The sequence below is a fragment of the Eubalaena glacialis genome, chromosome 12 (genome assembly GCF_028564815.1).
Source record: "Eubalaena glacialis isolate mEubGla1 chromosome 12, mEubGla1.1.hap2.+ XY, whole genome shotgun sequence".
In the NCBI taxonomy this organism is placed as follows: domain Eukaryota; kingdom Metazoa; phylum Chordata; class Mammalia; order Artiodactyla; family Balaenidae; genus Eubalaena; species Eubalaena glacialis.
The window spans coordinates 70,396,113-70,419,320 of NC_083727.1; the positions used below are offsets into that span (position 1 = coordinate 70,396,113).

The 23,208-nt window shown below is 40.2% G+C and overlaps 1 protein-coding gene across 1 annotated transcript; it reads left to right on the top strand.

Annotated features, from left to right (window-relative positions):
- The first annotated feature begins 18,398 nt into the window (after positions 1-18,398).
- On the top strand, positions 18,399-19,205 carry GJB7 (gap junction protein beta 7). The gene has a single exon (XM_061207441.1). It carries the CDS (start codon positions 18,399-18,401, stop codon positions 19,203-19,205), a length of 807 nt encoding a protein of 268 aa, XP_061063424.1.
- The last annotated feature ends 4,003 nt before the right edge of the window (positions 19,206-23,208 follow it).

Genomic DNA, 23,208 nt, shown 5'->3' on the forward strand with positions numbered 1-23,208 from the left:
AAGTGACCTTATTTTTATCCAGATGCTAGAGAAAGTTGGGGATATTTGGGTTGTACGATTGAATAGAAACTGCTGTTCACTGTACATACCTTTGAAATAAAACCATTTTAATGTAGAGGTAAAATGCAGTGTATTACAAAATGTACAAACGTTTAGAGAGAAGTCCCAGAGGCTAACAGATGAGCTCACAAGATGGCTTAGTGTTTCTGAAGTCTTGCCAGTTGGTCTGACATTCACATACCCTCAGCATTATCCTACATCGAGGGGTGGCAAACCTGAGCATGCGTCAGACTCACCCTTGTTAAAACACCAATTACAGGACCCCAACTCCGGCGTATTTCAGAAAGTAGGTCTGGGGTGGGGCCTGAGAAATTCCATTGCAAGTTCCCAGGTGCTGCCACTGCTGTTTCTTGGACCTCACCTTGAGAACCACTGACATTCCTGATGGGTCACTTTCCTTCTTCATCTGCCAGATAAGACATAACTGCTTCTTATTATATAGTTTCTACCCTGGGGAGAGAGATGTGTCACATTTTAACTCATCTTAAGAAATTCCTCTGAAGATTTAAATGTCTGACCCAATGAAGCCTCCAGCAAATCAGACGAAACAATCATTTCAGATGGTGGAGACTTAAATACAGTTAGTGTTGATCATAGGTCTGCATGGATTGGGATCAGGGCAAATCTAATCAAGTGAGTGGGACAATTTTATTTGGAGGCAATGACATTTATCCTGAGAAGGTGCTTCCTAAGTTTCAAAAAATGCAAAGATTTGGACCTACTGCATAGTACAGGGAACTATACTCAATATTTTGTAATAACCTATAAGGGAAATGAATCTGGAAAAAAAAATATATGTATGCATAACTGAATCACTTTGCTGTACACCTGCAACTAACACAACGTTGTAAATCAACTATAATCCAATATAAATAAATAAATAAATAGAGATTTTTAGGAAGATTAGAAACTCTATTCTAATTATTTTTAATGCCTTCCTTTTAGGGCATAAAACAAATAACTGAGTTACTTAGATGCATAAAATGTAATAAAGTCCTTTATTGTAATGGTCCTAAAAGGATGTTGTGTCATGGCTTAAACAAAAATGAAAAGTCTCTTTAAGTTCAAATAAGAAAGATTCCCTTGTCTTCTATTTTCTTTAATTTCTTTCTTTTTTCTTCTCCTGTTCTTTCTTTAGTTTGAAAAAACTTGGAGATTTTCCTCAGGTCATGTGGAAATTGTTATACAGCAGATGACAAGCAGGGCAGGTTGTTTGTGGATTACAGTAAGTGTTTTTATTCTCAGGAAAGCTGTGAATGTGCTAAATTAAGGTTACCTGGTGACAAGCTAAGTGCTTTTCCGGATTAATGAGAAAAGTTGTAAAAATCCACAGTGAAAAGGCAAATCTCCAGAAGAGGCCAGCCTCCCTGTGAACAGGCGTCAGGGTTTTCTAATCTGAGCCAGAGGCTCGCTCTATTTCTCTTTTAGATCAGTCAGCCTCCACCTCTCACTCCAAGCAACCAAGAGTGTCTGTCTCTCTTCCAGCCATGCAGATGTAAAATGCAGCCTATTATAAAACTTACAAACATTTAGGGAGAGACCCCAGAGTCTAACAGATCATCATGAACATCATACCGTACAATGTTTGTTTGTTTGTTTGCAGAAAGGGTGTAGAGCTTTGATCAATACAATTGGATGGGCAGGCAGGGAAAGCATGCTCTGCCATTAGTCCCTGGAAGCCTGATGGAGTAAAGCAAAGTGACACAGGCACAGAATAACAAAGTGGGTGAATCAAGACAAACAGGGTAACAGGATTGTGTAATTATGAGGAATTATTTTCTTTTGTTCAGATTTTCTTTAATATTGTTGCTGTACTTATTTTCAGTACCAATGATTTAATATAAACTGGTGCTAGAATTTAAGCCTTTCCTTTACTCACCTCTATTTTTTAAGTAATCTTTTTGTTCAGTTGAAGCATTTGTTTAATTGAAGGAAAGTATACAAATTCTAAGTGAACAGCTTGATGGATACTCACAAAGTGTACACACTCAAGTGACCACCACCCAGAATAGGAGCTAGAATATCCCAGAAGAGCATCCCAGATCCACATCACACCTCCTCTCAGTCACTATCCAACCCCTTCCCTGGTAACCGCCATTTCTACTTCTATCACCATATATTAATTTTTTAACTATTATGTTTTAAAATTCATTCATATTGATGCATTTATCAGTCTGTGGTTCATTTCCATTGCTATATAGTATTACATTGTCCTGAGAAGTGAGATTTCCTGCCTCAGCATGAACTTAACTGATGGGACTGATAGCTGAGATTAGCCAGTGTCAATATAACTGGGAAGATACAGTAGCAGATCAATAAAGAAATTTACTGTTTGCCTCAGGAAATTTTTGCCAACCAATTTCTATAAGCAAACAGTTTTCCAATCTGGGTAAACAACTCACTTATCAGGACAATTGTTTTCTCTTCATAAAACTCATCTGCAGAATGTTGCTTTGCTATGACCACCAATCCTAAAATATAGTGTCATGAACTTGACCTAGTCCCAACCAGTTTCCTACCTTGAAAGACCTGGCATAAACCTTGTGAGCCCAGAATCCCAAACCCTACAAATACTCTTCCCCAATTTCTCCACTTAGAGACCCTACCAAGACTGTAAGCTGTGCTTGATCAACAGTTTTCCCTAGCAGTCTTTGTGAGGAGGTTGACAATATGAATACATCACAATTTATGTACCCATTCTTATGTTGGTGGGCATTTGGGTGTTTCCAGTTTGAGACTATTATGAATAATGCTGTTATGAATATTAGTGTATTTTGATGCACATGTGTATACACTTGGGATTGGAATTGCTGAGTCATCAGTGGGTGTATGTTCAATTTTATTACATTTAACAGTTTCCAAAGTGATTGCACCAATTTATACTCTCACCAGCAGTATATGCACATTCCTACCAAAACTCTGTCTTTTTAATTTTAGTCATTCTGGTGGGTGTGTAGTGGTACTCCCCCAACAATCTTTCTTCTTGCTCTCAAATGCCTGACAGAGGTCATTACACATGCTGGGTTTCCTTTTCAGATTTTCCGATAGGCTAGAGATGCTGAACAGTCCCTGGTGTTCAGGCTGTGGCTGTGAAGCGTTGGCTCTGGGTGCCATAGTCTTAATTCTATGTACAACCATATGCAGGCTGTGTGTAAAATTAACTGTGTTTATTATACTGCAAGGAGCACAAGGTAAGCATACGTAGGCATCAAAACTTAGAACGGTTGTCTGTCTTATGTCCATGTTTACTTTACAGAACACCATCTGCTGAGATGTTATGGCAACACACGGAGTGGTCAATCCACAGACCTTAAGCCCTGAATGGAATTTAAAGTGTGTACTTCTCTGAACCACAAAAAAATATGTCCAAAGTACTTTTTTATCTGCATTGGGTTTTGTTTTGATTTTTTTTTTAAGTTTAGTCAAGCACTGGAGGAAGTATTTGACCTAATTATTTCATCTTCTATAGTTATGTATGTATGTCTTAATATTTTTACCCATCTATTCAATTGAAATAACCAACAGCTCCTACTTTTAACCTACTGAGATCCCCTTTCATGCGGGAATCTCAAATTGTTTCATCAACTATTATTCATTACTTGCCTTTTCAACCCTAAATTTAACTAACATTTATCAAATGCCTATTACATGTCAGACACTGTTACCCAATACTTGCACACTGCTGCCAGATAATCGAGCTAACAATTCCAAGCACATAATGAAGTTATAGTTGCAATGAGTATTCCAGCCACCCTGGAGTGGGAGATCCTTACTCATGTATGTATTTATTTCTATTTCATATTATTAATCTCCAGGGTACATTTACAGATATCTATAGATTTTCTACACACAATGGGATTTTGTTGCCTATATTTGTGTCTCCCATCTAGAATTTAACTATTAAAATAATATTATTTTTCAGAAGGGTGGGGAGGCATGCAAGTGATTAAATTAGGAACTATTTGCTTGGCAAAAATTGGTGGAGAAGATACACATTTGTTGTTTATTCTCCAACATCTGCATTAACATTTACATGCACACAAAGCCATTCATATTATTGTTTTTCTTAAAGAAAATTCAAATAATAAGGGAAGAGAGATGAAAACCTAGGCTTATCTGGCATACAAGTGTAATATTTGTTTAGAGGACATGCCTTGATTAACTTAGAGCCCCCTCAAACCCTGAAAGGTTTGAAAGCCTGGTGGCTAAACTGATGCTAGGGAATATGTGACTTTCTTTTTCTTAAGAAAAACAAGATCTCAAATATTTACTGGACATGGAAAATGCTTAGAAAATATTTGATGCTTTAAGTGCAAATATTGAAAATGCGAGTGCTTTCAGTGACCTGGGGGGAGATGTGGTGCCTAGATGGGGCCAGGAGCTGTGTCTCCGCTGATGGCTACCTGGTGTGGGACAAGCCCATCCTGCCACTGGGTCCAGAAAGGGCTGATTTAGGAGTGGTTACAATCAGGAAATGATGCTCACATTTTCCTTTGAAAAATGTTGAAAACTCATTTTAGGTATAGAAATGTGACCTTTCTGATGCCTCAGCTATTCTGTACCCACGAAGCATTTTTCCTCGATCCTCCCCTACATCAGTCAGAAGTCAGATGAATCACTGATGGCACCAGGGCAAGAGGCAGCAACTGAAGACACAGAGCCCTTCAGCTCATTCTCACCAGAATGTGAAACCTCAGAAGCACTTGATATTGCTCCCATCAACCATTATGGAGAAATATTTAGGGAGGGGACAGATAAATTAGGAGTATGGGATTAACATATACACGCTACTATATGTAAAACAGATAAGCAACAAGGACCTACTGTATAGCACAGGGAGCTATACTCAGTATTTTGTAATAACCTATAAGGGAAAAGAATCTGAAAAAAATATGTATGTATAACTGAATCAGTGTGCTGTACACCTGAAACTAACACAATATTGTAAATCAACTATACGCCAATAAATAAATACATAAGAAATATTTATTGTGTTCCTGGAGTTGTTCTAGATGCTAAAAACTCCCATGAGCTCCTGGTATAACTGAGAATTGCCATGTTAGAAAGACATGAGTAGGGACTTCCCTGGTGGTCCAGTGGTTAAGACTCTGCGCTTCCACTGCAGGGGGCGCAGGTTCAATCCCTGGTCAGGGAACTAACATCCCACATTATAAGAATGAAATTAGTGGTGACTCTCTCCCTGAGTCGGCCCGTGTGTCTCTCTACATGTACCCCTTTTCCTCCTAATAAGCACTTGATTTAAAAAAAGAAAAAAAAAAAAAAAAAAGAACGAAATTAGAACACTCCCTAACACCATACACAAAAATAAACTCAAAGTGGATTAAAGACCTAAATGTAAGGCCAGATACTATAAAACTCTTAGCGGAAAACATAGGCAGAACACTCTCTGACATAAATCGCAGCAATATCTTTTTTGACCCACCTCCTAAAGTAATGAAAATAGAAACAAAAATAAACAAATGGGACCTAATTAAACTCAAATGCTTTTACCCAGCAAAGGAAACCATAAACAAAATGAAAAGACAACCGACAGAATGGGAGAAAATATTTGCAAACAAAGTGACTGACAAGGGATCAATTTCCCAACTGTACAAACAGCTCATGCAGCTCAATAACAAAAAAACAAACAACCCAATCAAAAAATGGGCAGAAGATCTAAATAAACATTTCTCCAAAGAAGAAATACAAATGGCCAAAAAGCACATGAAAAGATGCTCAATATTACTAATTATTAGAGAAATGCAAATCAAACCTACAATGAGGTATCACCTTACACCAGTCAGAACGGCCATCATCAAAAAATCTACAAACAATAAATGCTGGAGAGGGTGTGGAGAAAAGGGAACCCTCTTGCATTGTTGGTGGGAGTGTAAATTGATACAGCCACTATGGAGAACAGTATGGAGGTTCCTTAAAAAACTAAAAATAGAACTACCATATGACCCAGCAATCTCACTACTGGGCATATACCCTGAGAAAACCATAATTCAAAAAGACACATGTACCACAGTGTTCATTGCAGCACTACTTACCATAGCCAGGACATGGAAGCAACCCAAATGTCCATTGACAGAGGAATGGATAACGAAGATATGGTACCTATATACAATGGGATATTAGCCATGAAAAAGAATGAAATAATGCCATTTGCAGCAACATGGATGGACCTAGATATTGTCATACTGAGTGAAGTAAGTCAGAGAAGGACAAATATCGTATGATATTGCTTATATGTGGAATCTAAAAAAATGGTACAAATGAACTTATTTACAAAACAGAAATAGAGTTACAGATGTAGAAAACAATCTTATGGTTACCAGTGGGGGAAGAGGGGAGGGATAAATTGGGAATTGGGATTGACATATACACACTATTATATATAAAATAGATAACTAATAAGGACCTACTGTATAGCACAAGGAGCTCTACTCATTACTTCGTAATGACCTATATGGGAAAAGAATCTAAAAAAGAGTTGATATATGTATATGTATAACTGATTCACTTTGCTGTACAGCAGAAACTAACACAACATTGTAAGTCAACTGTACTCCAATAAAAATTTTAAAAAAGAAAAAAAAAAGGGATGGGTACTACTTCTTCATGTAAGTATCTTGTGTTCACAAATCGTACTGGAAAGCAATTGTTCTGAGATGCAGAAGCAAGTTCTCCCCATATGTGCTTTGCTGCCCAGTGCAAAAGGTAATTTTTTTTGTTTTTCGAGTCTATGCATACTTCTCTCATTTCTGGTCCCATTTTGTTTTTACAGAAAATCTCACAACCCAAAGTCAGCGTTGCTTTCAGTGGACAAAGATAACAACAGCTACTATTTATTGAGCAGTTATTATTTCATTTAAGCATTATAAGAAAACCAAAGAAGGGAATGCCTTTCCCATTTTGCAGACAAGGAAATTGAGGCTCAGCATCTTGAGCAAGTTCATGAAGGTAAGTAAAAAACAGGTCTGGAATTCCAACCCTGGTTTGTCTGAACTCCGGTCTATGGGATCTGTACTGTTGCAAAAAAACATTTTAATAGAGAATTGACACAAATTCTGATAAGTAACTCCCTTGAACCTTGCCTCTCCAGGCTAAATACCTCCAATCCATATTTTCAAGACTCATTTAGAGACACCCTCTCCACCCTGGTCACTGTCTTCTAGACCTACTTGAGCTTGTCAAAGGTCTTACGGAGGCCAGAAAAAAACGCAGTGCTCCAGCTCTGTCTAAAGTGAGGAGAAAAGACTCCTGACCTCCCTTGGAAGAGACATTATGCTAAGAAACAATAAAGGTCAAGTTCAGAGCACAGTACTCTGTGCGTGAGTGTTCCCAATGCACAGGAGTGCTTATACGTCCATCACTGTCGCCAGCTGTGATGTTAACGCTTAGACCTTGGTCGTGTTCTTCTCATATGGCTCTGCATTCGACACACCTCTGTTGTCTTTGTTAACACAGCGATCCTCAAGCAGGTTTTCCTGCAGCCTCCACCCCTGTGTGGTTCATCCAGGGGGCCACGCTGGACATTTGAAGGCTCTGACTTATACTGCCTCCGTGTTCTGGGCTCTGCTCATGCTGACGTCCTGCAGGGACACATTCTCACAGTGAAGAGAAAGCAGAGGAGAGCAAGGTGAACAAACAGCATTCATTCCATTCTCTTTCCAGCTCTGGCTTCTCTTACCTCTCCCCACCCTTAGCTTTCTGACTTCAAGATGGTGTTATTTCTACTACAACACGTCACTCCTTTTGCAGTCCTTATTATGTTTGCTTCTTCCAAACAAAAAATGGAGGGGGGAGAATGAAATCTCTTTGTCAAAAACACTGAAAGCATCGTGAGCATAACTGAGAAGGTGTCAGGTTCATCAGAGGCACTGTGTCCAGGACACACCCATGTTCTTGCCTCTTGCTCCACAAAGATACAACCCATATCCTCTTCTTCTATAGAACCTCTCCTGATAGCCCCCTAAGCCCAGCAATTTCTCCCTCCCCTAGCTTGTGTGCAAGATGCTACATGATCCTTGAGGACAGGGAACTTCGTCTAGAAAACTACACCTCTGCCATACTGGGTCATCGAATGTTACCTTTGTTTGGGTTAGTGCTAACCTTATTGGAAGGCTGGGATCTTCTGCATCATTAGTGCTTGGGGATTCAGTAAGGCCACCCTGAAGGTTGCCCTAACAACAAACCACCTCAGTCCAACTATTCCCGGCAGAAGTTGTCTCAGTACAATCAGGTAACGTTTTAAGGTCATGGATGAAGTTTGATAAGTGCTAAACAAAGGAATGGAAACTAAAAGGGATGATCAATTCCAGAGATAAGGCTTTGGGATCTTATCGTGATATCAACTCTTTGGAAACTGGGTCAGTATTCTAGGATCCTGGGATCTCTCTGTTAAAACAAAACCAAATCAAACAAGATTTGCTTTATTGGGTATGGAAGAGGTTTATCCAGTAATTATCCAGTAGGATAATTAATAATGTAGATCAATGTTTTTTCAAAATAAACTGCAGTCCTCTTTGAATTTTGGATTAAATATATGAATATATGGAATAATTTTAAAGGTCATGAATGTTAAGAGCAGTAAGGGAGAACTGAAATCCACCTGGTCTGTGGAGGTGGCTATGACAGTGCAAAAGTCTGGGTCTTGGGTTTCCTGCCCATCTCTTTTCTACACTTCATATACTGGCTCTGAGACCTGCAACAGGCTGCTCTCAGTCATTCTGTTTTCTCATCTCTAAAATGAAGGCATTCAATTTCATGACATCTAATATCATTTCCAACTGTAAAATTCTGTGTCGAAGTTATTCTTATTCCAAGAGGAAAAGGATTTCACTTTCATTTCTGCACGTCTTTAATTTTAGCTAAACTCATGCCTAGAAATGGCTCCATAAAAAGATAAAGTACTTTTTCTTTCTCTCTGTTTGTGATATACATAGAAAATGTCTGTTATCAATGCTTCCTGGGTTTAGAAAAGTGAGTTTTACTATGCTTTTTACTTTCTGGATTTCTAAGATTATGACCCATGAAGTGAAGTTAAAATAAGCTCATCAAAGATAGATTGACTTAAATTGTTCTTTTGCCTATTTTTCCCCCATAGATGGCTTTTGATAAATAACCTTGGGAAATCATTTAAAGAGATGAAACACCCTCCCTCACTGTCCCAGCTTCTATGCTTAGATAATGACAAGGTTTTATAAAAAGGCATGTTCAATGAACTGTGTGTACGTCAGTGGCTTTGAATTGGTTTTTCAGTTTCAGTTCTCTTTTAACATATATTTTAAACAGCAGAGACATAAGAATTCGCATCAAAGTTATGAGCCAAAACAAATGATCAGGTTACACCTGTTCTGCTTACACTACCTTGGAAACCACTGGACTCCATTTTCCTCAGCTTAAAACACCAGTTCCCTCTCAGGGAAATGATATAATCAACTCATGGTTTTTTAAATGGCATGAGCAGCGGACTGGATTTCTTTTTAATCTTCACATCTGTGTCAAGAGGTAAGTTAAGCATATTTCTCTTATGGTAGGATTTGTTTATTTACTGGGAAAATGCCATTTCTTGTAATTGGGTAGTCGTTACCTCTTTCCCAAAAGTTTCCCTCGGGGAAGGAATCCTAATTATGACAAACCTAGACATACTGCTCTTCAGTTTTGTGCCGCATCACAGATGCCCTTTCTGGATGTGCTGCCGCTAAGTAAAGTTGCCCGTTTGGAACGTGTGGGTGACAAGTGCTTTGGGAGCCTGTGACCAGGGCAGAAGCCTGGCCTGAGCACAGGGTGTGGACTGATGTAAGTGAGGTGATGGGAGCACAGAGGCACAGCCCAGGACCTTTCAGTGGCCTTTTCTGTGTATCTGAGGACAACCTTTGCACTGTCCCTAAGAGGGGGGTCCTCTAAAAATGGCAACGCCTTTATTCACACGGGAAAATGAAATCCCAGGCACGTGGTGCATATGGACACGTGTCAGCCTGGGAGGGTACTGTTCTCCTCAGCACTGCTTGTGGACCCTCAGTATTGGCAATTCAAGTTTTACTATACTGTTATTGATATGTATAAAACATAAAATTAGGCATAAAATAATTTTACATCTACAGGCTAATCTTTAGACTTACGGCTTTTATGGGGCTATATTTACAAAAGAAAAACCAAACGTTGCGAAACCAATAAATTAAATTTAAACTAATTAAAGTTTAGCAGACAAAAGATGTCGTTTTGCTGAAATGAAATCGCTACTCATGGCGAGGATGAGATTCTGACGGCAGAGCCCTTGTGATGGGCCTTCTTGACGCCCCGGGCTGGTCCTGGCTGCTTCCTCCACCACCGGTCCCCGTTCCAGCCACCAGCACCTTGGTTCCCGCGGCTCTCCCTGTGGCTTCATGTGGCTTTTTCCTGAGCACAACCCATTCTGTGCTACTGCTCACAGGCCTAGGTGATTAAAGTTCTGCAACTTGGTTCCAAGATGCTTTTAAACATAATTTGTATATATCAGAGGTCAATAAACGTTTTCTGCAGAAGGCCTGATAGTTAATATTTTAGGCTTTGAGAGCAGTTTTATCTCTATTGCAACTACTCAACTCTGCTGTTTTGGCATAAAAGCCGCCCAAAGACAATAGTAAATGAATGGGCATGGCTATGTCCCAAAAAACTTTATTTACAAAACAGGTGGTGGGCTGGATTTGGCCTGAAGGCTGTGTAGTTTGCCAAACACGTAAATATGAGTGCTGAAATCCTGGGGCAGCCCTTGTTATGAGCTGGTCATTCAGCAGTTCTTTGTTTGCCTGTTTGAAGATCCTAGACCAAAAGCACACACACAAACTCTTCTCATAGACCCTTGAGAATCTAACAACAGCCCTTCAGGGGCCACAGGTCCTGGGTTGAGAAACGTTCTGCTTTTGGCATTTCCGAAATAGGCAATCTCTAAAAATGAAAATGCCTTATAATCGAACAAGGGGTTAAAGTGTTCACACGTGTCAGCACGTTCTATGGGCCTCAGAGATGGAAAGAGGTCCTTGAGAGGAAACTGTTTTCTTTGGGGGTTAAATGATTTGTGTGCAAGGTTGGACAGAAATCAGCTCCAGGGGGAGCTGGAGACCCATCCTGCAGGACCTGGCTTCTGCTGCTGGATTTTCTACTGATTATTGCATGTTGTGGACAAGCCACTTCCCTGAGTTTTGGTTTCTTCGTCAGTGCATTAAGGGTCCTACCACACACTGCCTACTACAGAAGATGGGGTGGGGGTCAGATGAGAGGCTGTGAGATGTTTTGGAAACGGTCAAGCACTATCCAGGGATAATAATATCCAAGGTATTATTATTACTGAGAAGCGAAAGAAGCTGGGTATGGAGGCTGATGGCTTTTTCAGGGCTTGTCACCAGTGGTGTGTGTGGCATTCGATATCTGGTGCCCCTCTAATGCAAGTTTCAAAACAGCACTCCTTGGTAACGACAGAGCAGGTCCCCGGCTCCTGGCAGTGCCAGGGTTTCTTGGACAGTGTTTGCGCCCATTCAGAGCCCAGAGAGGGCACTTGCTTCCTGATGCCTGAACCACACAAGAAGTGAAGCCTCCTGTGTGGCGAGAAGTTGCTGGCATGGCAAAGGCTCATCCTGCAATAAGAGAAGAACGGGCGGGCTGGTGCTCAGGCCCAAAGGCTCAGAAGCTCAGGTGTATAGTTAGTTCACCCCAAGTGGAGTCATCCCTAAGGGACTCATCCACGTTAACCAAGCCCCAGGAAGCCTGATTTATAAAGCACCTCTCCAGGGACTGGAAGTCTTGCATCTAATCTCAGGAGGACTTCATTGCACAGCTTAAGGAATCTCAGCAAGAAAACAATTCCTCAGAAGGTTGCTTAGTCACTTGGAGTAATGAGAATCAAATGATTGTAATGGACATTTAATCCAGGATGTATAGGAGCCAGATGTATTAGCTATCCTTGTCCTACCAGAGGGTTATTGGGACTCATTTTTTTAAAACTAAGACTTGCACATGTTCTCACTAGCTCTGACAATAGCTCAGCATGTTTGCAATAGGGGTTGTCCCAGAAAACCCAGGATCCTCAGTTGCAGAAGAGAGAGTGGTGTCTGCACATTACTGTGTTCTCCCTACCCAGAGAACTGTGTAGACTCTTAGCAGGTCCATGTCATTTTAGGTCGTTTCTGTTCACCTATCTTTCATGCAGACCTCTACTTTTTTGTGAACCTTTGCTGCCATGTCTTGATGCCACTCACAGGACCACATGGTTGGTTATCTTCTCTCTGTTTCTTCATTTACTACCCACTTTACTCAGGTACCTTCTGGTTGCTATGATTGGAAAAAAGTTTCCAATTCTCTTCCTTTTTTTTTTTTTAATTTATTTATTTTTGGCTGCATTAGGTCTTCGATGCTGTGCACGGGCTTTCTCTAGTTGCAGCAAGTGGGAGCTACTCTTCATTGCAGCGTGTGGGCTTCTAATTGCGGTGGCTTCTCTTTGTTGTGGAGCACGGGCTCTAGGCCCGCGGGCTTCAGTAGTTGTGACATGTGGGCTCAGTAGTTGTGGCTCACGGGCTTAGTAGTTGTGGCTCACAGGCTCAGTAGTTGTGGCGCACGGGCTTAGTTGCTCTGCGGCATGTGGGATCTTCCTGGACCAGGCCTCGAACCCGTGTCCCTTGCATTGTCAGGTGGATTCTTAACCACTGCGCCACCAGGGAAGCCCTCCAATTCTCTTCTTGATGTTCGAAGTCTTGCATAACCTTACACCCTTAAATCTACATATCTACCAACTTTCTAGTATTTTTCCAGGTTATCCCAGGAATACAGGACAGATGATCTCTCTGGGGTGGGTTTCTTCTATAAATAACATCCCATGATGTTTTTTACTCATTTCACACTCAAAGGAGGTATTTGTCTCCAAATTCTGAGTTACTTAATTTAGCCTGACAGTGCTCTCACTCCAGGACGTCATGTTTTATGGAGGCCTATGATACTATTCTTAATTTCTCTTAATCAGTTAGTACAACCTTAGAATAGCTGGTGGAGGATTTTGAGTTTTATGGGTTTTGCTCTTATATTTTTGTCATTGATCCATTTTGAGTTAAATTTTTTTAATGGCGTGAGGAAGGGATCCAACTTCCTTCTTTTGCATGTGGAAATCTGATTGTCCCAGCACCTTCTTCTCACTCCCATTTTTTTTTCACAGAACAAAGAACAAACTTCTTTAAAATGTGTTCAATATCACTAATCATTAGAGAAATGCAAATCAGGGCTACAATGAGGTATCACCTCACACCAGTCAGAATGGCCATCATCAAAAAATCTACAAACAATAAAGGCTGGAGAGGGTGTGGAGAAAAGGGAACCCTCTTGCACTGTTGGTGGGAATGTAAATTGATACAGCCACTATGGAGAACAGTATGGAGATTCCTTAAAAAACTAAAAATAGAACTACCATATGACCCAGCAATCGCACTACTGGGCATATACCCTGAGAAAACCATAATTCAAAAAGAGTCATGTACCAAAATATTCATTGCAGCTCTGTTTACAATAGCCAGGACATGGAAGCAACCTAAGTGTCCATTGACAGATGAATGGATAAAGAAGATGAGGCACATATATACAATGTAATATTACTCAGCCATGAAAAGAAATGAAACTGAGTTATTTGTAGTGAGGTGGATGGACCTAGAGTCTGCCATACAGAGTGAAGTAAGTCAGAAAGAGAAAAACAAATACCGTATGCTAACACATATATATGGAATCTTAAAAAAAAAAAAAAAAAAAGTGGTTCTGAAGAACCTAGGGGCAGGATAGGAATAAAGATGCAGATGTAGAGAATGGACTTGAGCACACAGGGAGGGAGAAGGGTAAGCTGGGACGAAGTGAGAGAGTGGCATGGACATATATACACTACCAAATGTAAAATAGATAGCTAGTGGGAAGCAGCCGCATAGCACAGGGAGATCAGCTTGGTGCTTTGTGACCACTTAGAGGGGTGGGATAGGGAGGGTGGGAGGGAGACGCAAGAGGGAGGAGATATGGGGATATATGTACATGTATAGCTGATTCACTTTGTTATAAAGCAGAAACTAACACCCCATTGTAAAGCAATTATACTCCAATAAAGATGTTTAAAAAAAAAATGTGTTCAAATCCCTCCAGAATATAAGTTCCAACCTTTCTCCCCAGCCTCTTTAAATCCACTCCCCCAGAGAAACGTACACATGCACATTATTTCCCAATACACACTTCACTTATATTCCACAGAACTCTGTTCAACTTATTTTGTCTGTAATACATAACAGACAAAATTAATTTAGATCAAATGTTTGGGGGAAATTTCCAATTTCCAAAATTATTCCTGATATTGGAATATTGAATATTTTACTTTCTGAAAATATTTATGTTTTCCAAACTAAATTCCTATGCAGTTAACTGCTGCTTCTTAAGAGAAAGGAGAGAGTCATAGGATAATTTGTACATTAGACATGGTAAATGGAAACTCTTTAAAAATTGGGAGTAATCCTTAGTAATTTAATAAAAGGGATAAATTAAAGACTCTTTTTAAAAATAAGGAGACAATCTACATTATTAAGAGATAAAAATGTTGAGGTGATGACTTCACTGCTTTCAAATGCTTAAAGGGCTATTACTGGGAGATTCCTAACTATTATCCTTCATAGGAACAGAGCTAGAGAAAAAAAAAAAAAAATATATATATATATATATACATATGTGTATATATATATATATATACTTACCTTGCAATTGGAAAGACTTCACTTTGACACCAAGAAAAGGTTTTTAATGGAAAAACTAAAAATTATAATGATAATGCTTACTGAGCACCTACCATGTGTCAGTCTCTGTTTTGAGCCCCATGATGTAGGTACTATTATTATCACAGATGAACTTGGACTTGAACCCAAGGAGTCCAACACTGTGTTCAGGCTCTTATCCACTATGGTAAACCACCCCTGTTAAAAGTGAACTCATATTAGAACACCCCTCCCTCCTGAGAAAAGCCATTGCCTTTCCATCAGCAGAGAACTTCAAAATAGGGTGGACATTAGTCAGATGAAATTCATAGTCCTGACACATTTGATGGCGTCAGTCTTCTGATCCTATTCAAACACCAGTCACTTTCTTACTACTTTTCTTTTTGAAAAAAAGAAAATCTCTTACCTTTATCCATTCTCTGAAATGTCCAACAGGGTACTTTTAAATATTTTGCAACATTACATAAACATCCTCCTGAATAATACAGACAAATGCCCAATGACACATGTCATAGGGAAACATAAGACCCTTTTGTCCCCTTTTTAATCTTTGGGGCTTTGTTTTAATAATTCATGGAGATGTTAACCTTTCAGGTGGATTTGAGAATCCTTTTTATTTAATACAATTTTGTTTGTGTTCTGAAAACCAAGGACATTGAAGTATTTATTCCCTGCTGAATAGGGCATTGTGTACATGTGTCTTTGTTGTCTCTGAAAATACCTCTTAACCTTCATACATCTCCTCAGGGTTCTAGCATGTGGGCTTGTTACATAATGTTCCCTCTGGAAGAGATCATGTGATGTGCTCTGGCAGGAATACTACTATCACAATATCCCCATTTTCTTTACCCCCTGGTTCCCCTCACATCATCATTTCCATGATGCTCCTCTGGTGGAGGCTATAGAGAAGGCAAGAAGTAATCCATCTTTGTAATAGCAGATAGGACCTGAAATGGCAAGGTTTTCACCTGAGAAATCATGAAGTATCTTAGCGGCAGACCTGGAGCTCCGGTCCACATCTTCTGATTGTACTAGAGAGTTAAGAGCAATGGTTTCAACTGGAGAGACTTTGCTACATCTCCCCAGTGTACATTTGGAATTGTCCGGAGACATTTCCGGTTGTCACAAATAGGGCGGGAGGTGGTGCTACTGACATCTAGCTGGGAGAAGCCAGGGATGCTGCTAAACAGCCTACAATGCACAGGACAGCTGCTGGAACAAAGAATTATCCAGCCCAAACTGTCAATGGTGCCACTGTTGAGAAACTCTGTTTTAGAGTAACGAAAATTGGATTTGAACCCTGCTTTGCCTCTTATTTTTGTGACCTTGGGAAGTGGCTTTATTTTTCAGAGTCTGCTTTCTCATCTGAAAGAACAACACAACCGCCACCATAAACAAACCAACAAAAACCCCACTTTCCAGGCTGGTTGTGAGAGACCAACTCAAAAGAGCACTAAACAGAGAAGGCTGAGCACACTGTAGGCTCAACAAACAAAAATCACTGCCCAGCCCATGGAGTTCAGTTATATGACAAAATGGAAGCCGAGAGTGCAAGAAAGACAATGTCGCTGAGATGAAAAAGAAGGCTCCCTAGCTTCCTATCCGCTTTTGTAGGGTAAAGAGCAAAAGAGACGGAGAGGGGCGCAAGAGAATTGAGCAGCACTGAGGGTGTACTGGGAGGGGAACGGAGGAGACGCTGAGACCGGATGTAGAAAGCAGTGGGAGGGCTGTATGGGTGAGAGAGAGCTCAGCAGTGACTTGGAAGTGAATTTGAGAGATATTTAGGAGAAATCAGAAGAACTTGAGCAATTTTAAAACGGTCGTGAGAGAGGCATCTACGATGAATATAAGATTTCTGACCTGGGCGCTTGGGCGTTAGTGATGCTGTTTAACCACATAAGGAAATCAAAGGGCAGAGCAGATAATACATTGAACTACAGACATATCAAGTTTGAGATGCCTGCAGGATATTTAGATAATAGCCAGGAGGCAGCGAGATCTGGAAGTCTGGGGAGGAGCCTAAGATTTGGGAAACAAGAACCTGAAAGCAGTATTCGAATCTGTAGGAATGCATGAGGTTTTGCAGGGAGAGCATATGGAGGGAGAAAGGAGCAGAGGACAGAGCTGTTCAGGGCTGGGCAAAGACAACTAAGATGGTACAATCAAGAGGATCAGAACAACAGAAAGAGCAGGGAGAATGGTATGGAAATCAAGGCTGAAAGAGTTTCAAAAACACAAGTGCAGGCACAGAAAAATTAAATGAGATTCGAAGTGTCCAGAACACTTGGTAATTGAGAGGTAGTTGAAGTTAAGTGCAATGCTGAGAAGAAAAACTAGACTCAGTGAGTTGATGAGTAAATAATAGTTGAGGAAGTAGAAATAAGGGATAAAGAGAGGTTGTCAGAAAGAGAAGCTATGAAGATTCCCCCACTAAAAATGGACAACACTTCAGCACGTTTATACACTGAGAGGAAGGGGGCAGTGGAGGGTGAAGATACAGAATTCAGAGCAGGGGAAATGGGTAGATCAAGAATGGGATTAGAGCTGGAATGATCATTTTGAGGTGAGAAGAGACCAACCCTCTCCCTCCAAACTGGGTAAAGAAGGTAAGTTGGGCACCGATGTAAGTAGATCTGGAGGGATGAGGGAGCATGAGTTTGAGGGAGTTCATAGTGGAGAGGCTCACTTCTCACTATCAAATTGTAGGCAAGCAGCTGGGATGAGATACGGGACACAGGAGGCGGTAGGGACAGGGAATAACCTTTAAGGATTAGGGACGGGCACTGACAAATTAGGGAAAGTGAGTAGAGACTACAACTTCAATGTGTGGAATCCAAAAATTAATACACAGAAATAGACTCACAGACATAGAAAACAAACTTACGGTTACCAAAAAGGAAAAGGGTGGGAAGGGATAAATTAGGGGTTTGAGATTAACAGACACACACAACCATATATAAAATAGATTAGCAACAAGGATTTACTGTAGAACACAGGGAACTATAGTCAGTATCTTGTAATAACCTATAATGGAAAATAACCTGAAATAAATATATATCAGAATCATTTTGCTGTATACCTGAAACTAACACAATATTGTAAATCTACTATACTTCAATAAAAAAAGAACATTAAAAAAAAAAGAGAAGCTGGCATGTGAGGGATATCTCAAGGTACCAAGGTCACCTTGGGATTCATATCTAATTCTTTCTAGATCAGCCATAGAGCCCAACCATCCTTAGAGAGAAGCAAGAAAGTAGAAGGATTTGTTTGGGAATGGACTAGTGTGTGTGGGGTGACAAACCAAATTCCAAATTAAACTGGGCATGGGCTCATTTACGTCCTGTGGACCAGCCGTGTCATCTCCTTGTATGAAAGCGAGCATATCCTATGGGATTCTTAGAGAGCCCTGAACATCCAGGGTTGTAATAATGTAAAAAGTCAAGTTTATCTTCCATAATTCCATAATCTACAAGTAAGACAGTAGAAATGATCAATGGAATAGAAGTAAATGAATCATGATGAAACTGTTTTCTTTTGCAGAATATTGCCTTCTTTTGAACCTAAGTCATGAGTTGGATGTTCCTCAGAGACCTCCTGAGTGGAGTAAATAAATACTCCACTGGGATCGGGCGGATCTGGCTGGCTGTCATGTTCCTCTTCCGTTTGCTGGTCTACATGGTGGCGGCAGAGCATGTATGGAAAGATGAGCAGAAAGACTTTGAGTGCAACGTTAGACAGCCTGGTTGTGAAAATGTGTGTTTTGACTACTTCTTCCCCATCTCCCAGGTCAGACTTTGGGCCTTACAACTGATCATGGTCTCCACGCCTTCACTTCTGGTGGTTCTACATGTAGCCTATCGCGAGGGTAGAGAGAAAAGGCACAGGCAGAAACTCTATGTCAGCCCAGGCACCATGGATGGGGGCCTGTGGTACACTTACCTTATCAGCCTCACTGTTAAAACTGGCTTTGAAATTGGCTTCCTGGTTTTATTTTACAAGCTCTATGGTGGCTTTAGTGTTCCTTACTTTATGCAGTGTGATTTGAAGCCTTGTCCCAACACTGTGGACTGCTTCGTCTCCAAACCCACGGAGAAAACGATTTTCATCCTCTTCTTGGTCATTACCTCATGCCTGTGCATTGTGTTGAATTTCACTGAACTGAGTTTTTTGGTCCTCAAGTGTTTTATTAAGTGCTATCTCCAAAAATACTCTAAAAAACTCAAGTCCTCAGTGTGTGTGTGCCACAACCTCAGATATGTTAAATATGGTGAGATGGGGGCCCCTCCCTTGCTCCAGAAGCACCATTTAGACTCAGCCATGAGCACAGCCCAGGGAGGGGAAACAAAGGTACTCTGTGGCACACAAGAGGCTTAAAGCAAACCCGCATCCCTCTGAAGTAGACATAGGCTTCCTTGGAAAACAAAGGGTGTCAGCCTTAATGTCACTTGGGAGGAATTTTTTAAATTTTCAATATGTGCTCAGTTGTATATACTAGACAGAGGTCTCATTGTTTGGTGGTAGGGTTCATCCACATGAACCCTACATGAGTTGTGTTTGAATAGTTAATTGCAACTTAGTCTGAAGAAAGCCAACTAACAGCATTCTTCTAAGTGCTTAGATCTATCAACTGGAAAATATAAAAAGTGACACTTCTTTCAAATGTGATGGCCTCCAAGCAACAATTGAGGCACTGGCAATCGTTCCAAGTGGCAGCCAACGCGCCACTCACTCAGCCCTACTCAAACTTTGTAGAGAAAGACTATGATGAGGGTAGGGTAGCAGCTAACCAGGGGCACACAGAAGTACATTCAGTGAGAGGGTTCAGCCTGGGGAAAACTCCACAGAGCCCAGGACGCTTTGCAGTTTAGGTATCCCTGGATATAAATGGACTAGGGGAAAGGGAAGAAAGCCATCGTTTACTGGTCTCCAACTTAAATACAAATGTTACTGAGAGATAATTCCACTTAAGCCTGAACTAGCAGACATTTGCATGGGTCATTCTAGAGTCACGAGGGAAGGCAGGTCCCACAGAGAGAAGCACATTGTTGGGAGCAAGGGAAGGACCCAGGAAAAGAATATGCCTACCTGATAGTTACTGAACACTTATCTTTAACCACAGAACAATGAAATACTTTGTAAATTTCCATATGTTGGACCTTTTTATAATCAGGAATTCACAATGTACTATACAATATGTCATAGTTTGCCTACGATTTGCTAGTACATCTTCTAGAATAGATAGTAAAATGTGTACTATGCTGTTACATTGGTTCAAAAAATGTAAAAAAAAGAAAAAGATATGTTTATTATCACTTGATTTGAAAACTATGTCTTTCTTTTACTTTCCTATTTAAAAAAAAATCACAGATATATTCTCCTTGGATTTAATACTCTAACATATGTGCATTTCTCCAGAATAAAAATGAAGTGGTTTTGTGGTGTTACTTGACTGTCATTGATATCGTTACTTGGCTGCACTGGGCATGATTATTCTGTGAAACAAAACTTGTTTTGACAATTTTAGGATAGGATTTGCAACCCTGCCTGGTAAAGATAGCTCAGAAATCATTCGTCTCCACTGGGATTTTTTAAACAAAAAGTAAGTGCATAAAAATGTAATTTTAACTAAAACAAATTATGTCATGTCTTCCACAGCCTGCCCTCTTTAACATAAAATGTCTCACTACAGTTCATGCGTAACGAAGGTTATTTGTGTCATTATGTAGCCTCCAGACCATGCTGCCAACAGCGGTCATAATCTGTTTTAAAGACTGTCTGGACAGCAGAGAGGATGTGAACTCTGTGGTCCCCCTCCTCCAGTTTACACCACATGTCACTGCTGGACTCAGGTACTTGCATCCATTGTACTTCACCTTGTGACATGAAAACATGTTTGTGTTTTCACAAAAGCTAGCCTTCACAAATTCAGGTAACCAGGAAGGACTTAAAGGAACATATATTTTTTTCTACAGTAATAGGTGGTTAAAGAGGTTTAAGGTTTTGGAGGCCCTGATCATGGCATGGAATCTAGAACATAGGGTTTTAGTGCACAGAACTGGAATGGACATCAGGGAATTTTTCAGTCTGAGGATGAATTTGCTGCCGAAACGCCTTTGGGGACCTCAGCCTCTTCACCTCAGTTATGACAACAAGCTCTGCTCAAGCTAAAAGGATTGGATGCATATGTACATTCTTGCCTTTCCACTCTGCGTACAGAGGAGACTTAAAGGTAATGGAGGTAAAGGCCATGCATAAAGTTGTTTAGATAGGAAGGGGAATAATTTTTTTCTTTTTAAAGCTTAATTAATTTACAAAATGAGTTTCCTATATGAACATTCTGGAGGCTGTCTTGGTGTCAGTGAAGACCCAAAGCATTTGATTGAGAGAAATTGGCAGTTAAATTTTGCCATCTTTATTCTTTCTCTTATCAATAAATATTTATTGAGCAATGATTAATAGAAGCAAGACACTGTGTTGTGCATCTTTAGATATAATTCCCACCTCCAGAAAATTTCCACTGCCATTAAGGAGCATGGAGGTGAAGATGGGGTGGAGTATCTCACACCTGTATCCTGTATTTACATCACCTCACTTGACCCCCCTACAAGCTTCTGGTGCTCAGAAAGCAGACAGTAACCTTAGAGATGAAGAAAATGAGACCCAAAAAGGCAGTTACTCTTTTCAGGGACACACAGCTAGTAAAAGCAGAGTTAACAATCACCATAGGTCTGCCTTAAACTACCTGCTCACCACATCAGGCTTCCCAGATCACTAAACAGATGTCTTTCTAATTTCACTCAAGCCATTCCTGACTTGCAATTATTTTGTTTCCCTTGCACTCTTCCCCAGAATCTTTCTGGTTACAGACTTTGCCCCTGGCCACAGGGTTTCCTCTAATTGGCGCTGGAGGGAATTTTTTTTTCAAGTACTTGGATAGAAGAATGCCTAGGCATGCAAATGGCTATGGTTCCAGTCTTCCCAAGGAAATTAAGCCAACTTTCTTCAGACAGACAAACTGCAAAGACTAGAGGGGAGGGGAAAAAAGGCAAAGACCTGAGGATGTTTGAATTCTTTGATCCTGCTATCCCTGACACTGGCTCCAACCCTACCCTTTGTGCAGTTTAGTTACATCGAAGATAAATTCCCCATTTTTGTTTAAAGTGGTGTAAATTGGGTTTCGGGTCTTGAAACTAAAAGACTCCTAATAAAATCATGTTCTTCATTAATTTCTTTCCTGTATAATAGAAAAAAGAGGTATGACTCTTCTCCTGTATTAGCCTTTCCTTCTTAGGCTTCAAGAATCCTAACTATTACATGTGTGTACGTATAGAATGTTTGTGTCAATAGGAGGAAAGATGGGTAAGGATGTCAACACTGGTTACAATAAGAGAAGAAGAGATGAACTTTTTCTTTATAAATCTTTTCATTGTTTCACATGTACTTTTGTTTTTAATTTTTAAAAAAATATCTCTACCTTTATTTCCCAAAGATGCCTTAAACTTTTTTTATTTTTTGGCTGCGTGGCATGCGGGTTCTTCCTCGGCCAGGGATTGAACCCGCGCCCCCTGCAGTGTAAGCGCGGAGTCTTAACCACTGGACCGCCTGGGAAGTCCTTAAATTTTTAATAAATAAAATAAAGCAATTGAAAACCCCAAAGTGCCCCATCTCTTTCTAGCTCACATCCCATCACAGGCATGTAACACTTGCCTTAAACATTGATGCCAGTGTATTCCTAGTTTACATTTTATTTTGTTTGTATATTTAGTATGACACAGCACAAAAGAGAGGGCATTTCGCAGCTCTGTGAAAAAACTGGCGAGGAAGGAAAGCAGTGGTGGGGCACGTGGAGGTAAAAAATGTCAGCGTTCAATTGAATTTTAATGACAAAAGCCCAAGGGAGGCGTTCTGGGAGAGACCTGCCAGCAGCTCTTTCTTTAATATAAAATTGGGTCTTTTCTCACAAAGCAAATCTTCTTTCAGCTGTAAAAGACATCGGTGATTGTGGCGAGTTCTGAGAATTTTCCAGAGACCTATCTTGTTTCCACTGTGCCAGAGAGTTTAACAAACAGCCTTCCTATTCTGAGAAGATGATCTTTTAAAATTCTATAATTGTACCCATAAAGTCTGTCCAAAAGCAATGGGAAATGAGTTCTGGATGTTACCCAAATAAGCCACCATTCCCGTCTACTTACAGGTGAAGTATCGGATCCTTCGCCAGCTATGGAGATTTAATTTTCTATTAAAAGAAAAAAGAAAAAATGTTGTCCAGACAAAAGTGATATATGTAGTTTTTTAAATCTTGTTTTAGCTTTTTTATCTTGAACTTATTTTTATCTTAAAATTTCTCTCAGGCATTAATGTCTCCTGTCAGGGTGGA

Bases quoted from the DNA above. Each gene is read 5' to 3' on its own strand.
- GJB7 (XM_061207441.1), top strand. From the start codon at position 18,399: ATGAGTTGGATGTTCCTCAGAGACCTCCTGAGTGGAGTAAATAAATAC.